At 55.7% G+C, this 22,707-nt stretch overlaps 2 protein-coding genes across 2 annotated transcripts; one reads left to right on the top strand and one right to left on the bottom strand.

The window, feature by feature from the left end:
* On the bottom strand, positions 90-5,580 carry BTBD17 (BTB domain containing 17). The gene is made up of 3 exons (XM_021066681.1): positions 5,401-5,580; positions 3,222-3,498; positions 90-1,865 (listed from the first exon to the last, which is right to left on the bottom strand). The coding sequence occupies exons 1-3, from the start codon at positions 5,483-5,485 to the stop codon at positions 791-793; spliced, it is 1,437 nt and encodes a 478-aa protein (XP_020922340.1). The 5' UTR covers positions 5,486-5,580; the 3' UTR covers positions 90-790.
* Positions 10,221-13,726, top strand: GPR142 (G protein-coupled receptor 142). Its single transcript, XM_021066682.1, is given in 4 exon segments — positions 10,221-10,262; positions 10,264-10,315; positions 11,438-11,596; positions 12,855-13,726. Coding segments are annotated over 4 exon segments (1,125 nt in total).

Genomic DNA, 22,707 nt, shown 5'->3' with positions numbered 1-22,707 from the left:
CTGGAATGTGCGGCAGTCATGAATGACTAAGATTCAACCCAACACCTTCCCCCTCCCCTCCCCCACACCCTCCCCCACCCAGGTGATAGTATAGCACCAACCTACCACCTCCTGGGGAAAGTGGTTTTTCTCTAGACCCTGAGGCCCCTCCCCAGGAAGGGCGGGGCTATCAGGCCCATTCATGCCCCATCCCAGCAGCCTTCACACCTGCCCAGACCCCCTCCCAGGAAAGGTCAGAGACTTGCTGTGGTCCACAACCCAAATGAGGTGTTGCCCCCAGGAAGTCAGGACTCAGAAATGGTTCTGCTAAGTCCCTCAGCTTCCAGGTGAGAAAGCTCCCGCAGGGGTACCTAGTGCCCTGACCATCTGGAGGCTCTTACCTGCTGTGTTCCCTGTGCTTGGAGGCGGGGCAGGGAAGAAGGGGGTCTCAGGAAAAGCTAACAAAAGATGGGAAACCCCTGACCTATGGGACCCCCCTTGGACTGTTTGGACCCAGTAACTGGGTGGTTTCATCATCCCCTCGCCTCTTTGAGCATCAGTTTATTCTACCAAGAGCGTTACCCTCAAGTCAGCCTGAAATCGGCTCCTGAAACCAGCCATCTGGTCTACCACCCCTCGCGTGGATTCCACCCAGCTCCAAGGCCACCTGCGCCTGGCCACTCAGGGGGCAAGGGTAGGCACCTCCACTGGCCATGCCACCGCCAGTCCCTCTGGGCCGTCTCTGCTGGGCCTTTATTTCCTGATCCAGAGGTGTCAGGGGCACCGAGCTCCCCGCGCTGGCCCGGCTTGGCTACTTGGGGGTCCGGATGAGGGTGTGGTAGACGGGCTTGACGATGAGGTGGAGGTGCAGGGCGTTCTCCACCAGGTACTCCGAGTTGCGCCGCTGCAGGTCGGCGTGCGCCAGGAAGTCGCCGGCCTCCTCGCTGCTCTGGTGGAAGCTGTACGCGTGGCGCACCAGCAGGCGGCCGTGCTGGCGCGCCCCCACCAGCACCGTCTTCTGGAAGCTCACGCCCGCCGCGTCGCCGCCGCTACTGGCGGGTGTGACCACGAGCCGCGGCCGGCCGTCCTCTGGGCGCGCCAGGGGCAGCGCAGTGCCCGCGGCGTCCGCGTAGACTGGCCGCAGGCTGACGGGCAGCCAGCGCGGAGAGAAGAGCACGTTCCACGTGACCCGACGGCCCGAGTCGTGGCCGCTCGGGCCCAGCTGGGTCTGGAAACTGGTGCTGCGATCGTCGCGGGCCGGGTTGTTGATGACCCAAGGGGCGCCCCAGGCGGGCGCGAGGTAGTTGCGGGGCAGGAAGGCGCTGCCGTTGACGTCGAAGAACTTAGCGTAGTGCAGCGGCGAGGCGGCGTGGAACTGGTAGGCCTGCAGCAGGAGGTCGGCCACCGCCGGGCCGTGGCGCGCCAGGGCGGCCGAGCGCGCCTGCAGCTGGAACAGCTGGGCCGGCGGGATCATGGGGTAGCGGATGGAGCGCAGCGCCCGCTCGGCCACGGCGGGCGGCGGCCGCGCGCGGCCCAGCCACGCTTCCAGCGCGTGGAACAGCTCCAGCTCGTCCTGCAGCACCAGGTCCGACCGCGGCAGCAGCTGCGCCAGCAATTCGGGGCTCACGGCCCCCCACTCGGCGCTCCCGGCCACGGCCGACAAGTTCCAGGCCAGGAACTGCAGGCAGCTCTGGCGCAGGGCCTCGTCCCCGGTGCTCACCGCGTAGTGGTACCAGCCCACCGCCGGGCCCACGCCGCCCGCCAGGTGTGCGCGCATGTAGTCGGCCACGCCGCGCTGCAGGGAGGCCACACCGTACTTGGTGGCCAGCCTGTGCAGCGGAATGGCCTGCGCCAGCAGCATGGTCAGTTCGCCGCAGTAGAGGTACCTGCGGGAGAGGCACAGAAACGGGAGCGATCACGGCGAGCCCGCCCCACCACGCACACCCCAGAGCCCCTCAGAGCCGCTCTGAGTCCGGAGAGCACCGAGCTTTGGGTAAAGAGCTCCGTGGTCAAGGGTGTCGACAGAGCAATAAGCCCTGAGTCTTCCTCCCTTTTCCTCTCAAGGACCCACCCAAGCCCATCCTATCTCATGCCTCTTTCCATTTCTCCTGGGAATATAGAAATAGCATGCATTTATTGGGCACTGGCTAGGTGGCAAACCCTGTGCTGGAACAAGACAGAGTGGCTCCTACCATTGTGGGATTTACAATCCGGGTTTGGATTCATATTCTGCCAGCTACTTGCTGTGAGTGTGCGAAAGCCATTTAACTGCGCTATTTGCCTCTGGGAATAAAAGGAGTTTCCCAGGCTTCCTTGGAGGATATGGTCATGTGACTAAGATCTAGCCAATGAGATGGTGGCAAAGGCAGAGTGGGATTGAAGAAAGGCTGGATACCTAGAGCAGACTGGATACATAGAGCAGACTGGGGTGGGAGAAAAGACCCTTTTGCCCTTCTGTGTTATCCCTTTTCCTGTTGCCTGGAAGTTGGAAGCAGTGACAGGAATTCTGCAGCCATCTTGTCTAAGCCATTAATCAGGGTCACTTGCTCAGACTAGAGTGTAAATGGTGCCCCAGGGCAACACACTAGCGAGAAGCAGGAGGTGGGGAAGAGAGCTGGCTAGGAGTTCCCAGGTAGTATCCATGAGGATGCAGATCTGATCCCTGGCCTCTCTGGGTTAAGGATCCGGCATTGCTGCAAGCTGCAGCGCAGATCTCAGATACAGCTCGGATCTGGAGTTGCTGCGGCTGTGGCGTAGGCCAGCAGCTGAAGCTCTGATTTGACACCTAGCCTGGGGACTTCCATATGCCATGGGTGCAGCCCTAAAAAAAATTTTTTTAAGAGAGAGAGAGCTGCTTAAGCTTTTTCAATTCCCTAGCCCTGTGGTTCAAAACCTGGCTAGACATCAAAACCGCATGGAGATATTAAAATCAGAAAGGACAGCTTCGTCCAACCCTAGACCTGAAGCCCAGGATCCAGGGTGAGGCCAGGAATCTAGTTTTTAAAAGCCCTCAATGACAGGTTTGTAAGCAGATGTGGGAGCATTTGGTAATTGACATCAAATGACACAGAGTGTCCGGGCAGAAACAGGGAATCACACTGCACTAAGAAGGAGGTGTTTGCACCGTCATCCTAACACCGTCCAGGGAATGGCCATTGATATCTGCTAGGAGCCAGGACTTCCCTCACCCTGTGAGTAGAGAAGCCAGAGGCTGGAAAAGGGATGAAGGGATCCTTCCCCACCTGATGAACTTGTCAAAGACAGCAGCACAGTCCCTGGGCTCCTGCAGCACCACCTCGCTCTGGTTACTCAACAGCTCCCGGAACAGCTCACTGTGCAGCCCCAGGAGCAAGCGGTGGGCATGGAAGACTCGGACCTCGTCGGTGCCCGCCGCCTGCACCCGCAGGACCACGTCGCTGGCATTGCCCTGCCGCAGCAGCTCCTGCAGGCGTTGGAGCAGCATCTGGGAGTGGTTGATGGAGGTGCCTGTTGACTCCCCGCCGACATCGGCTTTGTGGGCTGGAGCAGGAAGGAACACAGCACAGTCTGAGACAGCGCCCGGGCCCCAGGCAGCATTCTGGGGATGCAGAGGGTCCAGCTGGAGATGCGTGTGATTGGATGTGGGCAGAGAGTGGGTGGGCCTGGGAAGGCTGTGTGCTTACCTGTTTGTGCCCCTGAAGGGTGTGGATGCATGTGTGTGGGCACAAGAACATCCTGGGTAGCGAAGCCTGTGAACCTGACCCTGAGCAGACCCTGAGAGGATGCCCTTGGAAGTCAGGGGAGGGGGACAGTTTCCTGGCAGGGAGAAGTCATGCTCTAGCATGGGATAAAATGTCCAGAGCTGGTCTCCATGATGCCAGACCCCCAGCCAAGCCTGGAGGAACCTCTCAGTCCCCACCCCTCTCATGTCGTGAAGAAGTGTCCACGTACACAGGCCAAGAGCTGCCTGAAGCAGTGCATTTGCTAACAAATGGCTATTGAGCCTTTACTATAAGCCAGACACTCCAGGGAGCTCAGTACAGCACAGTGACCAAAACAAGCCCGCTCCTTACACTCATAAAAGCACAAATTAGTTGGGAGTTCCTGTCGTGGCTCAGTGGTTAATGAGTCCGACTAGGAACCATGAGGTTGCAGGTTCAATCCCTGGCCTTGATCAGTGGGTTAAAGATACGGCTTTGCCGTGAGCTGTAGTGTAGGTTGCAGATGCGGCTCAGATCCTGTGTTGCTCTGGGAATCAGAGACAGGCTCCCCAAGAAAGTGATGAGGAGCCAGCCGGAGTCCAGGAACCAGCCCTGCAAAGGCTCTTGAAGAGGAGTTCCCGTTGTGGTGCAGGGGTTAACGTATCCGACTAGGAACCATGAGGTTGCGGGTTTGATCCCTGGCCTTGCTTAGTGGGTTGGGGATCTGGCATTGCTGTGAGCTGTGGTGTAGGTTGCAGATGCGGCTCAGATGCCACGTTGCTGTGGCTCTGACATAGGCCGGTGGCTACAGCTCTGATGGGACGCCTAGCCTGGGAACCTCCATATGCCGTAGGAGCAGCCCTCAAAAGGCAAAAAGACAAAAAAAAAAAAAAAAGGCTCTTGAAGAGGATGGGCTTGGCCTGCTGGGAAGGGAGAAAGGGTTGGGGGCCGGGCAATGAGTGGGAGGGAAGGGGCGGATCGTGAGGGGAGGTGGCGGCCTGGAGGAGAAGCTGTTTCCAGGGCCAGCTGCCTTCCTGGGTCTGGATCTGTGAGTTAGACGTCTACACTGGCCTTGGAAGACCAGAGAAAGCACAGAGGGGTAGCTGGTCCTGGAATGGGACCCTCAAGGTACCTACGGGTTGAGGCTGGCGTCCCCGCTTCCAGGCAAACTGCGCTGGGCCCTGCTGTCATGTTTCCAGGGACACCCGTGAGGGTCAGATGGGGACATGCACTCAGTCACAGCAAATTCATTGACAGAAAATGGCCAGCAGCTTCTCCAAGCGGGGGAAGGTGTGAGGAGCTGACAGCAGCAGATGGATATCTCACACACACACACACACAGACACACACGTCTGGGGACTATTGAGGAGAAGGCTCATGTAAGAGCAGAGCCTCTATGTGTAAGAGAAAGGGAGACAGAGGCAGGAAGAAAGGGGGTGACAGGAGCCCATGGTTCTTTCCCAGCCTCGCCTCCCCAAGCTGTCACTTTGAAGGACCAGCACAGCATCCCACTCTGCTCGGTCTAGGCCAGCTGCCTAGGACAATGGACCGTGGAAAAATCTTCCAGTCGTTCTGCCCCCTGCCTGCCTGCCCGCCCAGCCCTCCAACCCTCGGAGGCAGGCTGCCCTCCTCCACCCAGCTGACTCTGCCGATCCTGGTCTGCTGCACATCGCCCTCTTCTGGCTGTGTGCAGCTAGAGCTGGAAGGTCCTGCCCCCTCTCCCGGCCCACAGCCCACTCACCTGCATGAGTGGCCAGGCCCACCAAAGTCAGGATGGCCCAGAAGCTGGCCCAGGATCCAGGCTTGGCGTAGCCCAGCCTAAGCATCTTTGTGCCCTGCCCCCAAGCCCACTGGAGGGGACCGTGCACATCCCTCCTCCTTATATACCATCTAGCTCAAGGGGCCGGCACCCTCCCTTTCTCGGCCGGCTTCCCTCCCCCAACTCAGCCCCTGCCTCGGATTGGTGGAAACTGGCCCCAGCGGTTGCCCGGGCAACCACTTAAGCCAGAGAGAGGCAGCCCCAGGGGCTATTGTGCTGCCCGTGGGCCCCCGAGGGGAACAGATCCGGCATCCTCCCCCACATCTCCTACCACCCAGCAGAGCTAGTCATTCCTCTTCTGGGAAGATTAAGGCTCTCCAAAGGGCAGGCCAAGGGCTTCGGGACCACTGGCAGCCACCAGCCTGGAGGGTCCGCAGCCCCTCCCCCAACGCCCTGTGCAGTCTCTAACTGGCACAGGGTACGCTTGGCAGCATCGTGGCCAGAGCCCCGTGGTGAGCCGACTGCAAAGGAAGGGCCTGGAAGAGGAGAGGGGGGCGGTGGCTCAGGCTGCCCTCCCCTTCTCCCATTTTGGGGTGGGCTAGCCCTCCAGAAAAGAGGGTAAGTGTCTCAAATTGAGGCCCAGGGGGTAACGGGTATCATTTCCCTGTTCTTTGTTGAACAATGCTCCTGCCATGCTCTGGGGAGGGTGAGGGGCCTTTAGAGAGATGGGGGCTGTGACCTTCACCACCCCCCACCACGGTCAAGGTGGGCTGAGATGGCAGGGCCAGGCATAGAGCAGCTGAACACTACCCTGGGCACCCCTGCAGGGGAGCATCCCTGGCCAGAATAGGGCTGGCCACCTCGCTGGAGGCGGGTCCTCGGCAGGAAGCCCAGCCCCCTGCCCATCCAGTGCAAATCCAGGGGGGGAGACTGGAGATGCTCCTTCACTCACTCATATTCACCTTCCCAAGCGGTCTCAGGTCTCTTGGTTCACCTCATTGGAAGGCTTCTTTAGCAGCTTCTGACCAACTTCCTACTGAGAGTTTTCCCATCTCAGAGTTCCAAGGGTACACACAGCAGAATCAGGACCCCATCTCTGCAGCGGGAGAGACTGAGGCAGAGACCTAGCTGGCGGCCCTGGCTGGGTTAGGGCAGAGGCGTGCTCTTTTTCCTTTCTTTCTTTCTTCTTCTTCTTTTTTTTTTTTTTTCTTTTTAGCACTGCACCCAAGCCATATGGAACTTCCCAGACTAGGGGTTGAATCAGAGCAGCAGACGAGCTGCATCTGCAATCTACACCACAGCTCATGGCAAAGCCAGTTCCTTAACCCACTGAGTGAGGCCAGGGATCAAACCCATGTCCTCATGGATACTAGTCAGGCTCATTTCCGCTGAACCACAGAGGGAACTCCTAGGGGTGCTCTTCTAAAATCAGGAGGGTGAGGCTTAGAGCCTGCGGGGCGTGCATATGGATGGGCCAGTACCATTGAGGCCTCACCTTTTTCAGGAACAAGTAGGGCCTGGCCCAGATCTTCATGGGAGGGAGTCCTTTGAAGTTGCTGAATTGAAGTGTGGGGGAGGGGCCTCTCCCGAGAGATCCAGCTAAGAGGTTCTCCCTGAGGCCTGGTCCTTCACTGGGGACAGGTCGCAGCCTGCTGTCCCTTGTTCTCTGGATCCCAGAGACCAGCTCGATGCATTGATTTCTGCCCCTGGCTGGCACAGAGAGACGCAACAGCTCCACCCCCTCTCTGGGGCGGGGGAGAAAGCCGGAATTGGGTCTGGCACCTGCCTCGTCCGTGCTGGCAGAGATGCAGCTGTCCAGCCCAGCGGAAACCCCTCCCGGCTGCCCTGACCTTCACGCCTGGCTCCCCTCATCCAGATCCACCACCCCTTGCCTACTGGCTGCCTGCCTGCCCTTCCCGTGGGCTGCAGTACCTCCCTGGCCCAGCCCAGCAAGACAGAGCCTCAGCGTGACTGGAGTCCAGGCCTCTGAGTGCAGCCTGGCTTCTGCGCACAATGCTTTTCAATAGGAATGTCATTGATGATGATAAGAGAACCCACCACTCAGAAAATGGTCTTTCAGTAAACGTGGCTCTTTTTTTTTTTTTTGGTCTTTTTAGGGCCGAACCTGAGGTACATGCAAGTTCCCAGGCTAGGGACTGAATCAGAGCTACAGCTAACGACCTACGCCACAGCCACAGCAAGGCCAGATCTGAGCCAAGTCTGTGACTTACACCGTCACTCACGGCAGCACCATTGAGCCAGGTAAGGAATCGAACCCGCATCCTCATGGATACTAGTCAGGTTTGTTACCACTGAGCCATGGTGGGAACTCCAACATACTTTTTTTAATATCCTTTTTTTTTTTTTTGAAGTATTTACTTACCTCTTGATTTTCTTGCTAATTTTGAGTTTCTTTAGTGTGGAAACTGGTTTTGGTCTTTTTGGCCACACCTGCTGTATGCAGAAGTTCCTGGGCCAGGGATCGAACCTGGGCTATAGCAGTAACAATGCTGAACCCTTAAACGCTAGGCCACCTAAACACACTTCTTAACTCTAGTCTTGGAGTTCTCCTGTGGCTCAGCAGGTTAAGGATCCAGCGCTGTCACTGCAGAGGCTTGGGCTGCTGCTGTGGCTCATGTCTGAACCCTGCCTTGGGAACTTCTGCATGTCACAGTCACAGCCAAAAAAACAAAACAAAACAAAACAAAAAAACACCTTCAGTCTCCAGAGGCTCTGCGGCTAGATGTGTCTGTCTCTAGATGTGTCACCCACCTGCACCAGAAACTCCCACGCCCCACCTATGCGCCAGAGCACCTGTATGTTCTAAGCATTCTGGGGAGTGTTATGGTGTTATGTACACCCTCAGGCTAAGATCTACCTTCTAGAATTAGATGAGTGGCATTTCAAGTGTGCAGAGATCAGGGAGGCTCCAGGTTACTAAGAAGACTCAGGAGGGTTCCCCCAAACTCCCCATCTCTAAGAAGTCCCGCCCCTTACTAGTTCTAACTTGTTATTCATATATATATATATTTTGTCTTTTTCGTGCTGCACCCATGGTATATGGAGGTTCCCAGGTTAGAGCTCCAATTAGAGATGTAGCTGCCGGCCTACACTTAGGGGTCCAATTTGACCCCTAGCCTGGAAACCACCATATGCCATGGGTGTGGCCCTAAAAAGAAAAAAAAAATATATATATATAGCAGGAAGGAATCGTTCCCTGAAGTCACTGACTCAGTATTGTAAGCTGCCCCTGAAACCAGGCTATCCCCCGGTGCCACACCCACTGTTCTGCCTCGGCATCACGCTCTTCCGCCAGCTGGAGTGCTGGGTGCCTGACCCACTCCCCCTCCTCTATAAAGCCTGAGCTCACAGTGGCCTCTGGCGGGCTGAGCACCTGCTCTTCGGCAGAAGATGGTGGGAGGCAGTGACCAGCCACCTGCTCTAGGGAAAGGACAAACCTGAGTTTGGATTCCAACCCCCACTTACTAGCTCTGTGGCTTTAGCCTAGTTGCTGGACTTCTCTGAGCCTCGATTCCCTCTTGTGTGAAACGGATGTAACTGGATTGAGCCTGCAGGGCTGCCAGTAGGGTGGCACATGGAGGACAGGGGAGGTCCTGGGAAATGTTGGCAGAGATTCACATCAGGCTGTAAGCGGCCCCTTGCTCACCCACAGTCTCCTGCTGCAGGGGGGTTGCAGGTTGGGGAATTCCTTGCCTTCTCTGGGGCTGGAGTCCCAGACACTCTGCCTGGGGACCTGAGTGGGTACTGCCTGTTGTCCAGGTGACTTGGCTAAAGCCAGTGACTCTCGGAAGCCTGCAGAGTCAGGACCTGGCCACCAGGGGGCAGCAAGGCCTCTGTGAGTCCCCCAACTGGGTGTGGAGGTGGGGCTGGGATTTCAGAGAGCTCTAGCCCCAGAGGTGGGATGTAACGGAGGGGGCCTAGAAACCCACTCAGCAACATTCCCAGAGGGCAAGCGGGGCAAGCGATACCAGGCTGGGCCTCAACTCTCCCTGGAGAAAATCCACACAGTGTCCCTGGCGCCCACTGTGGGCTGCACTGGTCACTCTTCCCCTCGTGGGGTGGGGCAACTGGCCAGAAGCAGATCCCAGCCTCTCCAGAGTGTTGGCTACACTAGGTGGTGTTTATTTGCCAGTGACTGATTTTCCATGAAGGATGGTCCGTTTCACCAGGAAAACAATAGCTTGCGGGGGTAGGGCACTGGGTCTTGCCTTCCCAGCATGGCTGGCAGCCTGGGAGGCTTCTCCTGGTGGTCCTGGCGGGCATTGCACATGGCTTCCTGCCATGCTTCCAAGCCAGCAGCCCCCTGGGTAGCCTCCTTGGCCCATAGCCCACAGCCACCACAGGACTGACTCCTTCAAACTTGGCCCCTGAGTCCTCTCTCCAGAAGGGGGTCCTGCCCATGGCAGCCTCACCTCTCCTCCCCTGGCACTGGTTTCCCCCACTCTCTAAAATTAGTAGAATCAGCTCTGGAAATCCTTCTGTCCCCAAGGTCCTTGCCCCCAGGGTGTGACTGTCAGCCTGAGCCCAGTGCCCTTGGAGCCCAAGGCAGCCCCACCAGAGCCCCGAGGCCACCTCCTCCCCCGGGTCCCCCTCCCAGCCTCTCCCCTTCCCTGCCTGTGCCCTCTCGCGATCCTTTGCTCCAGGCAGCATCTGCATTACAGGCTTATTCCCTCCACCTCAGCCCCACCCTCTCCTTCCTCCTCCTCCCCCCTCCCACCACCCCACCTCTCAGGCGCTGACCGCTGGCTCAGTGCTGCTGGAAGAATCGTGGAGAGCTGGCAATGCTGAGAGAGAGCTGCAGGGACCCCCAGAAAAAGCCACAGGGTGACCCAAGACTCAGGACCCAGGAGCATGAGGCTTACGGGACAAGGCACAGGTAAAGCCTCTAGGTCGGGGGTGGAAGGGGTGAGAAAGGCGGAAGGGCCAGTAAGAAACCTAGAGCCCAGGGCGGGGAGCTTGAAGCTGCTGGGGGAAATCAAAGTCGGAAGGTGAAACCCCAAATCCTAAAGCGTGGGCTGAGGCGGGCAGGACCAGAGCATGTGGCTGGTCTTTATCCCAGACTGGCCACCAGCCAGCTGCGTGTGATGGCAGGCAGGTCACCCTACCTCCTGGACTCAGCTTCCCCATCAGAAAGCCAGGGCCGTCCCAGCTCCAAGAGCATTAGAGGAGGAAGTTCTTTATCATCTAAAGGAGGGGAACTTAGTAACATCTCTCCTTTTTTGTTTTTTGTTTGTTTTTGTTTTTAGGGCCACACCTGCCGCATATGGAAGTTCCCAGGCTAGGGTCGAATCAGAGATGCAGCTGCCGGCCTACACCACAGCCACAGCCACAGCAATGCCAAATCCAAGCTGCATCTTCAACCCACACCACAGATCACAGCAGATCCTTAACCCACTGAGTGAGGCCAGGGATCGAACCTGAGTCCTCATGGGTACTAGTCGGGTTCATTACTGCTAAGCCGTGACGGGAACTCCGTTAACATCTCTCCTTAAAGATGGGCTGCCATTTGGTAAAGCCACGCAGCTGCCTGTGGTTCAAATCACCCAGGATGCTTTAAAAACCATAGCTGCTCAAGCCCCAGTCCGGACTCTCTGGCTCAGACTGCCTGGAGCGAGGCTCAGGAACCTGTATTTCACAAGTGCCCCACCTCCATCCCCACCCCCACCAGTGACTAGCAGCCCATTTTAGGGATCTGCTTTCCAGCCTTAAGATCCACGGGGAGCAATGAGATCGAGAAATGGCTCTGACAACAAGAAACGCCCACCGAGTCCTTCCTCCCATTCATGGGGGAGCCAGGCCACTGAGCCATGGCCTGGGATGGAGGGGACTTGACAATAGCAATTACCCTTTGGCCAGGCCTGACCGGGGGCCGGCCCAGAGCAGGGGTGAATAAAGGCCTCAGGGTCGGGGTCAGGGTCGGGGGGCGGGGGGGGGGGCTGCTGCCAGGCCAGGCTGGAAAGAGACCGAAGGCTCTAACCCCCACTTCTGCCCTTCCTAGCTGGCCAGCCTCGAGCGACCCTGCTGCCTACCGCCAATGGCAGTGGGCTGAGCCAGGAGTTTGAAGGCCATTGGCCAGAGATCCCAGGGAGGTCCCCATGTGTGGCCGGTGTCATCCCTGTCATCTACTACAGCGTCCTGCTGGGCCTGGGGCTGCCTGGTGAGTGGGGAGCTGGGGTCTGGGGGTTGGCAAGAAATGGGGGTCCTCCTTCAATGGGTGCCAATCCTCTGTGCTGACCCCTGAGACCCAGGACATAGACCCCAGGGATCCCTTTGCCTTTGTGGGGTGATCTGGGTCATCAGAGAGCAAAGCATAGTGGAAGTAAAAGTGAGAGGCCGGGAAGAGTGATAATAGTTAAACCCAAGGTGTGGCTCAGTGGAAATGAACCCCACTAGTATCCATGAGGACACGGGTTCGATCCGTGGCCCTGCTCCGTGGGTTAAGATCCACCATGAGCTGTGGTGTAGGTCGCAGGTGTGGCTCAGATCCCACGTTGCTGTGGCTGTGGTGCAGGCCGGCAGCTGTAGCTCCAATGGTACCCCTAGACTGGGAACTTCTGTGCACCGAGGGCGTGGCCCTAAAAAGCAAAATAAATAAATAAGCAAACCCAAGGTTTTACCAGAGCAGACAGCCCGCTTCTGCCCCCGAGGAAGGGGCACTCTCTTAGGATGACTAAATGCATGCAGGGCTCCCTCAGCTCCGTGGAAAGTGTCCTGTACCATCCACTGCACTCAGAGGGCAGCGCTGGGGGTCAGGGTGGGGTGTGGATGCAGGCAAGGACAGGTAGGATGGGCAATTGCCTGTCCCTGCCTGTCACCAGGGAAGCCTGTGTGTAAGGCAAGAGGCTGGCACTGTGTGGCTGGACAGGGCAGGACAGGTCTGTTAACCTTCCTGACCCAGTGAGTTGTAAGAAGGATCTGGAGGGAGCTCCCTGGTTGTTCAGCGGCTTAAGAATCCAGCGTAGTGGTGCAGCAGAAACAAATCTGACTAGGAACCATGAGGTTGTGGGTTCAATCCCTGGCCTCGCTCAGTGGGTTAAGGATCTGGCGTTGCTGTGGCTGTGGTGTAGGCTGGACGCTATAGCCCCAATTGGACCCCTAGCCTGGGAACCTCCATATGCTGTGGGTGTGGCCCTAGAAAAAAAAAAAAAAGAAAAAACCGGACATTGTCACTGCTGTGGCTCGGGTCATTGCTGGGGTGTGGGTTCGATCCCTGGTCTGGGAACTTCCACATGCTGCAGGTACGGCAGGGGGAAAAAAAAAAGAAAGGAAGGAAAGAAGGAGGAAAGAACGAAAGATCTGGGAAGAGGAAAAGAGAAGCCAGAACCAGCAGGTGGGGCGGGATGATGCTGAAGCAAATCTGAGCAGCCCTTCTAACGCCTCTGACCTCTCCCATCCCCAACCTCGGTTACTGTCAGTTAATCTCCTGACCACAGCGGCCCTGGCCCGCCTTGCCGCCAGGACCAGGAAGCCCTCCTACTGCTACCTTCTGGCGCTCACAGCCTCGGATATCGTCACCCAGGTGGTCATCGTGTTCGTGGGCTTCCTCCTGCAGGGCGCCGTGCTAGCCCGGGAGGTGCCCCGGGCCGTGGTGCGCACAGCGAACATCCTGGAGTTTGCGGCCAACCACGCCTCAGTCTGGATCGCTGTCCTGCTCACGGTCGACCGGTACAGTGCCCTGTGCCACCCCCTGCGCCATCGGGCCACCTCATCCCCTGGCCGGACTCGCCGGGCCATTGCCGCTGTCCTTGGTGCTGCCCTGCTGACCGGCATCCCCTTCTACTGGTGGCTGGATGTGTGGAGGGACGCGGACCCTCCCAGCACAATGGACAAGGTCCTCAAGTGGGCTCACTGCCTCATCGTCTATTTCATCCCTTGTGGCGTTTTCCTGGTCGCCAACTCGGCCATCATCTGCCGGCTCCGGAGGAGGAGCCAGAGAGGGCTGCCGCCCCGGGTGGGCAAGAGCACAGCCATCCTCCTGGGCGTCACCACGCTCTTCGCACTCCTTTGGGCACCCAGGATCTTTGTCATGCTCTACCACCTGTACGTGGCCCCCGTCTCCCGGGACTGGAGGGTCCACCTGGCCTTGGATGTGGCCAACATGGCGGCCATGCTCAACACAGCGGTTAATTTTGGCCTCTACTGCTTTGTCAGCAAGACTTTCCGGGCCACTGTCCGAGAGGTCATCCATGACACCCACTTGCCCTGTGGCCTGGGGTCACGATCTGTGGGTATGGTGGCAGAACCTGTGCTAAAGGCTCCAGGACTCCCCAGAGGGGCAGAATTGTAGCGGGGGGGGCATTCAGGGAGCTCACGCCAGATGTACTTGGGTCTTTGTGGTTGTGCCCACAAACCTTATCAACACCCTACTTTGCAATGTGTGGTGGGGTAGGAGGCTCCTTCCTTCAGGAGTGGCTCCCCAGGAAGCTAAATGAATGATGGTTGAGTGAATGAATGACTGAATGGATGGATGAATAGATGGATGGATGGATGGATGGATGGAAAGATGTATATTGTTTCCAGCCTAGAGCCCGCCTTTCATTCTCTGAGTTGATCACTTCTCTTGTGATCAACTTCTAGTGGCAATGCCAGAGGAAAAGAAGATAGCTTCAGGATTCCAGGCCTTTCCTGGTCTGGGGGAATCCAATGCAGGGAGGGGGCCACCTGGGAAAGGGGGTGATCTTAAGCAGGTGTGTTGTCCCAGGGCTGGGGCAACACAACCCCTGCCTGAGGTCTGGATTGATTTCATTTAACTTTCTGCCCAGAAGATAGAATGGGTTCAAGGGCCCAAAACAGCCCCAGGGCTGCAGTTTTCATGGTTGCCAAGGACCAGGACAAAGAAAGGAGGTTCCCTCTTAGCTCAGGGGCCAGGAGGCTTGGAAGGGAGGCCTTGGTCCCGCGCCTGAGCCTCCTCCACTTGGAGAAGAAGGCTCTTTCTCCACCAAGGGGTGGAAGGGAGGTGGCTCAGCTGATCTGAGACCCTGAGGGGCTCTGCTCAGCCCCTCCCGGCCTCTCTCTTTTCGGTGATGCCAGCCCTAGAGGCAGCTGGGAGAGATTAGCAGATGAACCTCCCACCTGCTCCAGGCATTGGGTAAACACATTAGCAGCCTGCTTTCTGCTTTTAGATCAGACTGAGCTGACCTTTCCCCTGAATGGTCCAGGCGGGCCCCCACCAGCACCCAAGCCCTTAATGGGATCACAGAAGCGAAAGAGCCAGATGCGCGTCAGGCACACAGTTGGTGCGAAATAAATGCACTTGGCTTTCCGCCCTTTCCTCCCTACTCCCCCTCCACCCCAACAGCTGGCAGGAAGGGACTTTCAGCCACACCCAGGAGAAAAAGGCGGGTCTCCAATCCTCGATCCACAATTCTAAACTCCAAAAAGCCCTGAAAACCAAAACATTTTTCCTGAGTTTACCACAAACACATTTAGCAGCAAAGCTGGACCAGAATGGATGCAAGATCACATGGGGCTTGGTAGTGTCCTGCTACGAAGGTTCTGGTGCAGGCTCCCAGCAGGCGTAACTTTCCCCTGCTGCCCCACACCCTGCTAGACTCTGCAGCTGATACAGTGCCTGGGCCACACACTGCCTCCCTCTATTCTGAAAAATTCTGGATTCTGGGACACTTCTGGTCCCGAGTCCAGGCAGCTACAGCTCAAAAGGCCAGAACACCCCCCACGGCTTTTAGGAAAAGATTTTCAAAGATAGTGTGAGGGGGAAGGTTGCCGGGTGCGTGATCAGCTCATGGACGCTCTTCTGATTGGTCTGTGGTGAGGTCACCAGCAACATCATCCACCATCTGGTTCCAACTGGTCTGGAGTTTATGTGCTTGTGGCCGCATTCTGTAAACTTCTTCCACAAGGCGGGTGTGTGTTTGCACATGCGTGTGTGCGTGTATGTGTTCTTGTGTGTGTGTGTGTGTGTGTGTGTGTGTGTGTGGTTCAGTATCTATAAAAGATCTGGTTCAGAGGAGTTCCAGTCATGGAGCAGTGGTAACAAACCCAACTAGCATCCACGAGGACGTGGGTTCAATCCCTGGCCTCCCTCAGTGGGTTAAGGATCCAGGGTTGCCGTGAGCTGTGGTGTAGGTCACAGATGTGGCTTGGATCTGGCGTTGCTGTGGCTGTGATGTAGGCCAGCAGCTACAACTCCAATTCCACCCCTAGTCTGGGAAGTTCAACATGTGCCACGGGTATGGCCCTAAAACAGACAAATAAATAAATAAATAAATAAAAGTTTAGAAAAAGATTTGGTTACGAATATTATCTATAGCCCTTGAGGTGGAATGAAAGGTCCTTGACTTTGTGTGATGACTAAACTGTTATAATTTTGTCTTATTTGACTGTTTCTCCCCCCTCCCTTTTTCTCCAACAAGTATATCTCCATGTAATTTAACACATCGAATAAGGAGTTCAGATCCTTTGAGCCCTAGCTGCCTGGACTCCCTCCTGGGTGCCCCGCTGTGCCTTCCTCCACCCCAACCCGGTGTCAGCAGATGGGTTTTACTGTGAGCTCAACTCTGTGCACAGTGAGAGAGAGCGGAGGAACCAGAGCTTCACTCTTTGCTGAAGGAGGAGGGGGTGCAAGGGCAGGGACCCCAAGAAGAAGCACAAGAGGATGAGAAGGATGCTTTCCCCAGCCCAGAGGTCAAGTCCACCCTACCAAGGGGGCTGCTGAGAAAAAAGGTGCCTCCCAATGCTACTGGTTAAGGATCTGGCATTGTCAGAGTTCCCGTCGTGGCGCAGTGGTTAATGAATCTGACTAGGAACCATGAGGTTGTGGGTTCAATCCCTGCCCTTCCTCATTGGGTTAAGGATCCAGCGTTGCTGTGAGCTGTGGTGTAGGTTGCAGACACAGCTTGGATCCAGCGTTGCTCTGGTGTAGGCTGGCGGCTACAGCTCCCTCCGGTTAGATCCCTAGCCTGGGAACCTCCATATGCTGCGGGAAGCAGCCCTAGAAAAGGCAAAAAGACCAAAAAAAAAAAAAAAAAAAAAAAAAAAAAGGGATCTAGCATTGTCACCGCAGTGTCTCGGCTCACTGCTGGGATGCGGGTTCAATCCCTGGCCCCAAAACTTCCTGACATCCAGGGCAGAGATCCAAAAAAAAAAAAAAAATAGAACATTGTGGAGGAGAGACCCCCCCTTCCCACTCTGAGCAAAACCTGCAGGACCCTGCAGGAGAGCTGCCCAGTATTGGGGGACCCTTGTCATGAAAGGGCCGCTGCGGTGGAGCAAGACAGGAAGCTCCTTTCAACCAGCTGGTGGGCTGTCCTCCCAGAGATGAAAGAATTCACTCATTGTCCCTGAGCCCCAGGGAGAGGAGGAATTTCCAGAACAGGTGGGGAGGCCCTATTGAGGCAGACAGAAGTTTGCACTGGTGGGGGGATTCACAACTCAGGGTTCCAAATAAGCCAGCATCCTGGGTATTCCAACCATTTTACAGACAGAGGGAACAGAGGTACCCAGATGTTCAATGATACCCCTGCAGCTGCGCTGGTCAAGAGCAGTATTGAGACTCAAACCATGTCTACGGGTTCCTGATCCCTTCCCTGTCCACCCAGCACCTCGCAGACGGTCACAGATGCAGAAGATTAGAGGAAGGGGAGCTTTAGCGCTGTGTGCACCTCTTATAAATTTCTTGTCCTGGACCCAGCAGATCTGGGACACAATCTCATATTTCCCTAATAAGATGCGTTAGGCAGTAGTTTCTTTTGAACATTCTGGTCATCTTTAATAAAAGGTAGAGAGATCATCACTGTGATAAGCATGCCACTGAAATGGGAATGAAAAGTATTCTTAACACTGCTTTTGGAAGTTCTCGTTGTGGCTCAGTGGTAACAAACGCGACTAGTAGCCATGAAGACTCGGGTTCGATCCCTGGCCCCACTCAGTGGGTTAAGAATCTGGTGCTGCTGTGGCTATGGCGTAGGTTGGCAGCTGTAGCTCTAATTCAACCCCTAGCCTGGGAACTTTATGGTACAGCCCTGAAAAGAATAAAAACCCAAAAACTGCTTTTGATGAGATCCTGCTGTACAGCAAGGGGAACTATGTCCAATCACTTGTGATAGAACATAATAAAAGACAATATGAGAAAAAGAATGTATATACATACAACTGGGGCACCTCGCTATACAGCAGAAATTGACAGAACATTGTAAATCAACCATAATAAAAAAAATTTTTTAAGTACTTTTGCTCCCTTTATATGCATTTTTTGTTTTTCTTTTTTTGGCTGCCCTGTGGCATGTGCAGTTCCCAGGCTGGGGATCAGAACCAAGACACAGTTAAAACCTACACCACAGCTGGGGCAACACTGGATCCTGTAACCTGCTGTGCCGGGCTGGGGATCAAACCTGTGTCCTGGTGCTACAGAGATGCCTCCGATCCCACTGTGCCACAGCAGGAATGCCCGTGCATTTTTTTTTTTTTTTTTTTTTTTTTTTTTTTGTCTGCACCCGAGGCACTAGGCCACCAGGGAACTCTGGTGCATTTTCAGCATTAAACTCTCAGTCTTCTGAAGGAGAACGGGACTGCTGGTGTGTGGGTGACCCTTCATTCCTCCTGCTGAAATATCCAGACTAACAGAAATCCTTTTTGGAATTCTAAGTTTTTTCCTTACAGTCCCCCTCCACTCCCACCCCCAAGGAAATATTCCTTCACTTCTTTCTTTCTTTCTTTCTTTCTTTTTTCTTTTTCTTTTTTTTTTTTTTTTTTTTTTTTTTTTTTTTTTTTTTTTTTTTTTTGTCTTTTTAGGGCTACACTGGAGGCATATGGAGGTTCCCAGGCTAGGGGCCCAATCGGAGCTGTAGCCGCCGGCTTACACCACAGCCACAGCAACGCGGGAACCGAGCCGCATCTGCGACCTACACGACAGCTCTTGGCAATGCTGGATCCTTAACCCACTGAGCAAGGCCAGGGATCAAACCTGAGTCCTCATGGATGCTAGCTGGATTTGTTTCCGCTGCACCATGATGGGAACCCCCTCCATTTTTCTTTCTTTTTTAAATTTAATTTAATTTAATTTTTAATTTTTTTGTTGTTATTTCCCCAGTTCATTTTTTTTTCCTACTGTACAGCATGGTGACCCAGTTACACATACATGTATACATTCTTTTTTCTCCCATTTTTACTGCTGGTTGCAGTAGCAGGATTCAGTGTAGGTTTTGAATCTTAAACATCATCTTTCTTCCTGGATTCTTGGAAGATCTTGATGTTTTTTGATTAAACTGTGATGAAAAATATCTGAAGACAAGTGTCTTTCTTCAAGAAGTTTCCCAGAGTTTGAAGTTCTCTTGTTGCACAGGGGGAACTTTCACATGCCAGAGGTGTGGCCAAAAAAGAAAAAAAAACAACCAGTTCCCCCAAGTCTGCTATAGATCTTTTAAATTCCACACTGACTGTATCTTTTATTTCAGAAGAGTTTCTCCTACTTTCTTAATCATGATTGGGTGTCTGGAGTTCCCATTGTGGCTCAGTGGTTAAAGAATCTGACTAGGAACCATCAGGTTGCGGGTTCGATTCTTGGCCTTGCTCGGTGGGTTAAGGATCCCTCTGCTGCTCATATTGGTTCTCAGACAGGAGAATAAATACATTGTTTGCCGAGTCTCCTGGACTCCCTTTAGTGCTCCCACCTCCAGCAGTGTTTTTCCATTCTACGCTGGGCTGAAAGTTTGCACAGCTTTCCAGCTTTGCCAAAGATGCCCTCTTATCTGCACCTACTTCCTATAGTTTCTTATGTGGCTGTCAGAGCCCCCAGGCCTGTTCTCACTTCCCCAGTCCCGCCCCTGCCCGCCCCACGCCACATCCAGTCCACTTCAGGCTAATTGGGTAAACCCACAGCTGCCCGTGTCGTCCTGGGATGGGTGGGGGCATGATAGGGACAAGAAGCCAGACTTTTGGAAGATCTGTTGTTTTCAGCAACCAGGCCCAGGGGAGGTGCCCCAGAGAGGAAGAGTATACTTATTTATTGAATTAAATGTTGAGCCCTTTGTCAGCCAGGTTATAGATGCGCTGGCAGGGACAACAGGACTGTCGTTGACATGGGGGTGTCTTGGGAATCTTGTGCCGCTCCCCCTTCCCGCCACCTCCCCTGAAGCCCAAACTCTGTCAGTGGGAAAATTTGGCCTCCTGGAAGGGTCCTGAGGCCCAGCTCCCCCTTTGGCCTGTATCTATGGGCTCAGACAGCAGGGGGCGCTGCAAGACTGGCGGGATGGACCGACGGGACCAGGAGCCCCAGGGGCAGGGCTTTAAGCCAGATTTCTAGGCGGATCTAAGTTATTGCAAAGAAACAGTGCCTGCCCCCTGTCCACAGCCAGCGGGGAGCACTGTGGAAGGCAGGGCTCAGCTGCTCCCTTTGTCCCTCTCCTCCACCCTGAAGCCACAGAAGCCACGTTCTCCTGCCAAGCTGGGGTTAGCCAGCGGGGGGCGGCAGGTCACTGCAGGTTTCTCAGATCCTTCCTGCGGTTGGAAAGGTTTCACAGCGTGGCACTGTGTGAAGGGCCCTTTCATTGTGCTCGTCCCTCCACCCTGCATGCGCAGGGTCCAGCCAGTCCCTCCTGCGGCCTCGGATCTGGCCGCCTGCCTTCCGTGCTCTGAAGAGCCCCAGGGCCTCAGTCAGTGACTCTGGGGTCCCAGGTTCCACCCAGATCCCACCCCTGGCCAGCGGTTCCTGTCCGTGGTGGCCACTTGGGCATCCTCCCCACCAAGGGAGTTTGAACGTTGGCATCAGCCCCACAGGACAAGGATGGAGGGAAAGGCGCCGGAAAGTGAGGAGGGAGGGAACCCCACAGTGAGTCATGAGCAGAGCTGGGACCCAGGGCAGAGGGGACCCAGGGTGGGGCTCCCAGGATGCTGCCTGCTCTCCAACCAGGAGATCCTAGGAGGCTTGGGGGGGGGGGCTCCGGGGGCACCTTTGGGGGCAAGGAGGCTGACCTAGGCCGGGGGGGGGGTGCCATGCTAGGGCCCTGGCCCTCTATTTAGGGAAGGAAAGGAGGAGGCCGATCCAGAGCCTCTTCTGACTGAGGCCAGCTCCAGCCTTCACACCTCTGCTCAACGAGCCAGTGGAGGGGAGCCGCCCGGCAGAGAAGGGGAGCCTCCCCCCCCCCCGGGGGGGCTCCCTCACTTTCTTGAAAGCAGAGGCGAGGCCATCCTCCAGGTCCCTCCTGGAGAACGTGGCTTAGGGCCGGACTTAGCCTCTCCGCTGCCAAGAGGTTAGAGTCACAGAGTCCCCACCTGCCCGCCTCTTTACCTGTTTCCTCCTTCTGGGCAGGAGCGGGGAGGGGGTGGTGAGGTCACAGTTGGTCCTCCCCAAAGTCACCTCCCACCCCTGACCCCAGGTCCCCATCCCCTAGGCCGGTGGGAGGAGTTGGGTCCTCCCTGTGGCCTTGGGAGCCCCTCCCACCGGATTGCCAGCGCCCCCCACCCCCCGCGCCCCCTCCCGTCTGCCCTCTCTCCGGGGCTGCTGGATGTGAAAGAGTTAACGAGGTCTGTGGTGGTGCCTTCCCGGACTCCTCCTAGAGGTATATTTAGCCGGCAGGGCCGGGCCGAGGGAGAGGAATGCTCAGATGCCCAGACGCGGTGGCCGCGGATCTGCCCCTCCCCTCCCCTCCCCCCCCACCCCCCGGAGGGTGGGGGCGGGACGGTGGGGGGAGGGGAGTTAGCGGAGGGAAAGGAGCAGGGAGGTGTGAGTTGGCTTTAAATGGAAGGCTATGGTCTCAGAGACGACTTTGAGGCCCCGGGAAGAGGACGGGGTGGAGGAGCCCTTTTCCAGGAAGAAGGACTGGGGGACCTAGTGGCTCAGGGATGAAGAAAAGAGGGCAGGGATCGGAGGTCAGAGGGCTCCTTGGTGAGGGGCGCTGGGGCTCGGGCAGGGCTGCTGGAAGTCCCTTCCACCTGCTGAAATGGCTGCTGGCCTGGGGCCAGGGAACATGGGAACTGGGGTCTATGTTGGGGTGTCCCTTCTGGGTCAGGTGCCCCCTGGGCTAGTGGCCAGAGATGAGATGGTTTGGGGAGCACCGCCCTGGGAACTGCATGTCCACTTTGGGACCACAGACCTGGCCTCCAGACATCCCGTGGGGTGGAGCTAGAGGAGAAGGGTTTTTCCAAGTTGTCCATCGAGAGGGCTTCCAAAGGCCCTACACTCAGGAGCTTGGTGTTTGAGAAGTGACTGGCAGGTGGGCTGATTGCTGCATATTTTTGACTTTAAGAGGGTGGAGGAGGAGTTTCCGTCATGGCTCAGTGGTTAATGAATCCAATTAGGAACCATGAGGTTGCAGGTTCAATCCCTGGCCTTGCTCAGTGGGTTAAGGATCCGGTGTTGCTGTGAGCTGTGGTGTAGGCCGGCGGCAACAGCTCTGATTCGACCCCTAGCCTGGGAACCTTCATATGCCGCAGGAGTGCTCCTAGAAATGGCAAAAAGACAAAAAAATAAAAAAATAAGAGGGTGGCGGAGCGAGTTAAGGACCTGGCATTATCACTGCAGTGACTCAGGTCACTGCTGTGGTGCAAGTTCAATCCTGGCCTGGGAACTTCCATGTGCCGCAGGTGCCAAGCAAAAAGCAAACAAACTGAAAAGCAAGTAATACAATCCCTCCAAGTCTGTGGACTTCTGGGAGGTTCAGTTCACAGGGACTATGTTTTGTCTGCATATTGTTTGTTTGTTTGTTTTTTCTTTTCTTTTTTCTTTCTTTCTTTCTTTTTTTTTTTTTTTTTTTTTTTTGCCACAGCCACAGTGTGTGGAAGTTCCCAGGCTGGGGATTAAACCCACCTCACAGCAGTAACCAGTGACAACTCCGGATTCTTAATCCACTGAGCCACCAGGGACTCCTCCTTTCAGACTTCTGAAGGCAAAATTTCTGGAACCCTAAACTGCAGCTCCTGCACCAGTACTCAGAGCATGCTCTCAGTAATTTTTTTTCATTCTTTCTTTCTTTTTTTTGTTTTTGTTTTTGTTTTGTTTTTTAGGGCTGCACCCACGGTATATGTAAGTTCCCAGGCTAGGGGTTGAATCAGAGCTGCAGCTGCTGGCATATGCCAAAGCCACAGCAATGCCAGGTCTGAGCTGTGTCTGTGACCTACACCACAGCTCACAGCAACACCGGATCCTTAACCCACTGAGCAAGGCTGGGGATCGAACTTCATGCATATTAGTTGGGTTCTTGTGTGTGTGTGTGTGTGTGTGTGTGTGTGTGTCTTTTTAGGGCTACACTGTGGCATACGGAGGTTCCCAGGCTAGGGGTCCAATCGGAGCTGAGGCCGCCGGCCTACACCACA

This window comes from Sus scrofa, chromosome 12, assembly GCF_000003025.6.
Source record: "Sus scrofa isolate TJ Tabasco breed Duroc chromosome 12, Sscrofa11.1, whole genome shotgun sequence".
NCBI lineage: Eukaryota > Metazoa > Chordata > Mammalia > Artiodactyla > Suidae > Sus > Sus scrofa.
Note: the sequence above shows the minus strand (reverse complement) of the source record. Positions and strands in the feature narration are given on the sequence as shown.

What these genes read in the sequence shown, in the direction of transcription:
- BTBD17 (XM_021066681.1), bottom strand. Translation starts at nt 5,485, where the DNA reads ATGCTTAGGCTGGGCTACGCCAAGCCTGGATCCTGGGCCAGCTTCTGG. An exon ending in GGGCCTGGCCACTCATGCAG is followed by an intron (nt 3,499 to 5,400) that starts GTGAGTGGGCTG and finishes TTCCTGCTCCAG; the next exon opens with CCCACAAAGCCGATGTCGGC. An exon ending in GTCTTTGACAAGTTCATCAG is followed by an intron (nt 1,866 to 3,221) that starts GTGGGGAAGGAT and finishes CCTCTCCCGCAG; the next exon opens with GTACCTCTACTGCGGCGAAC.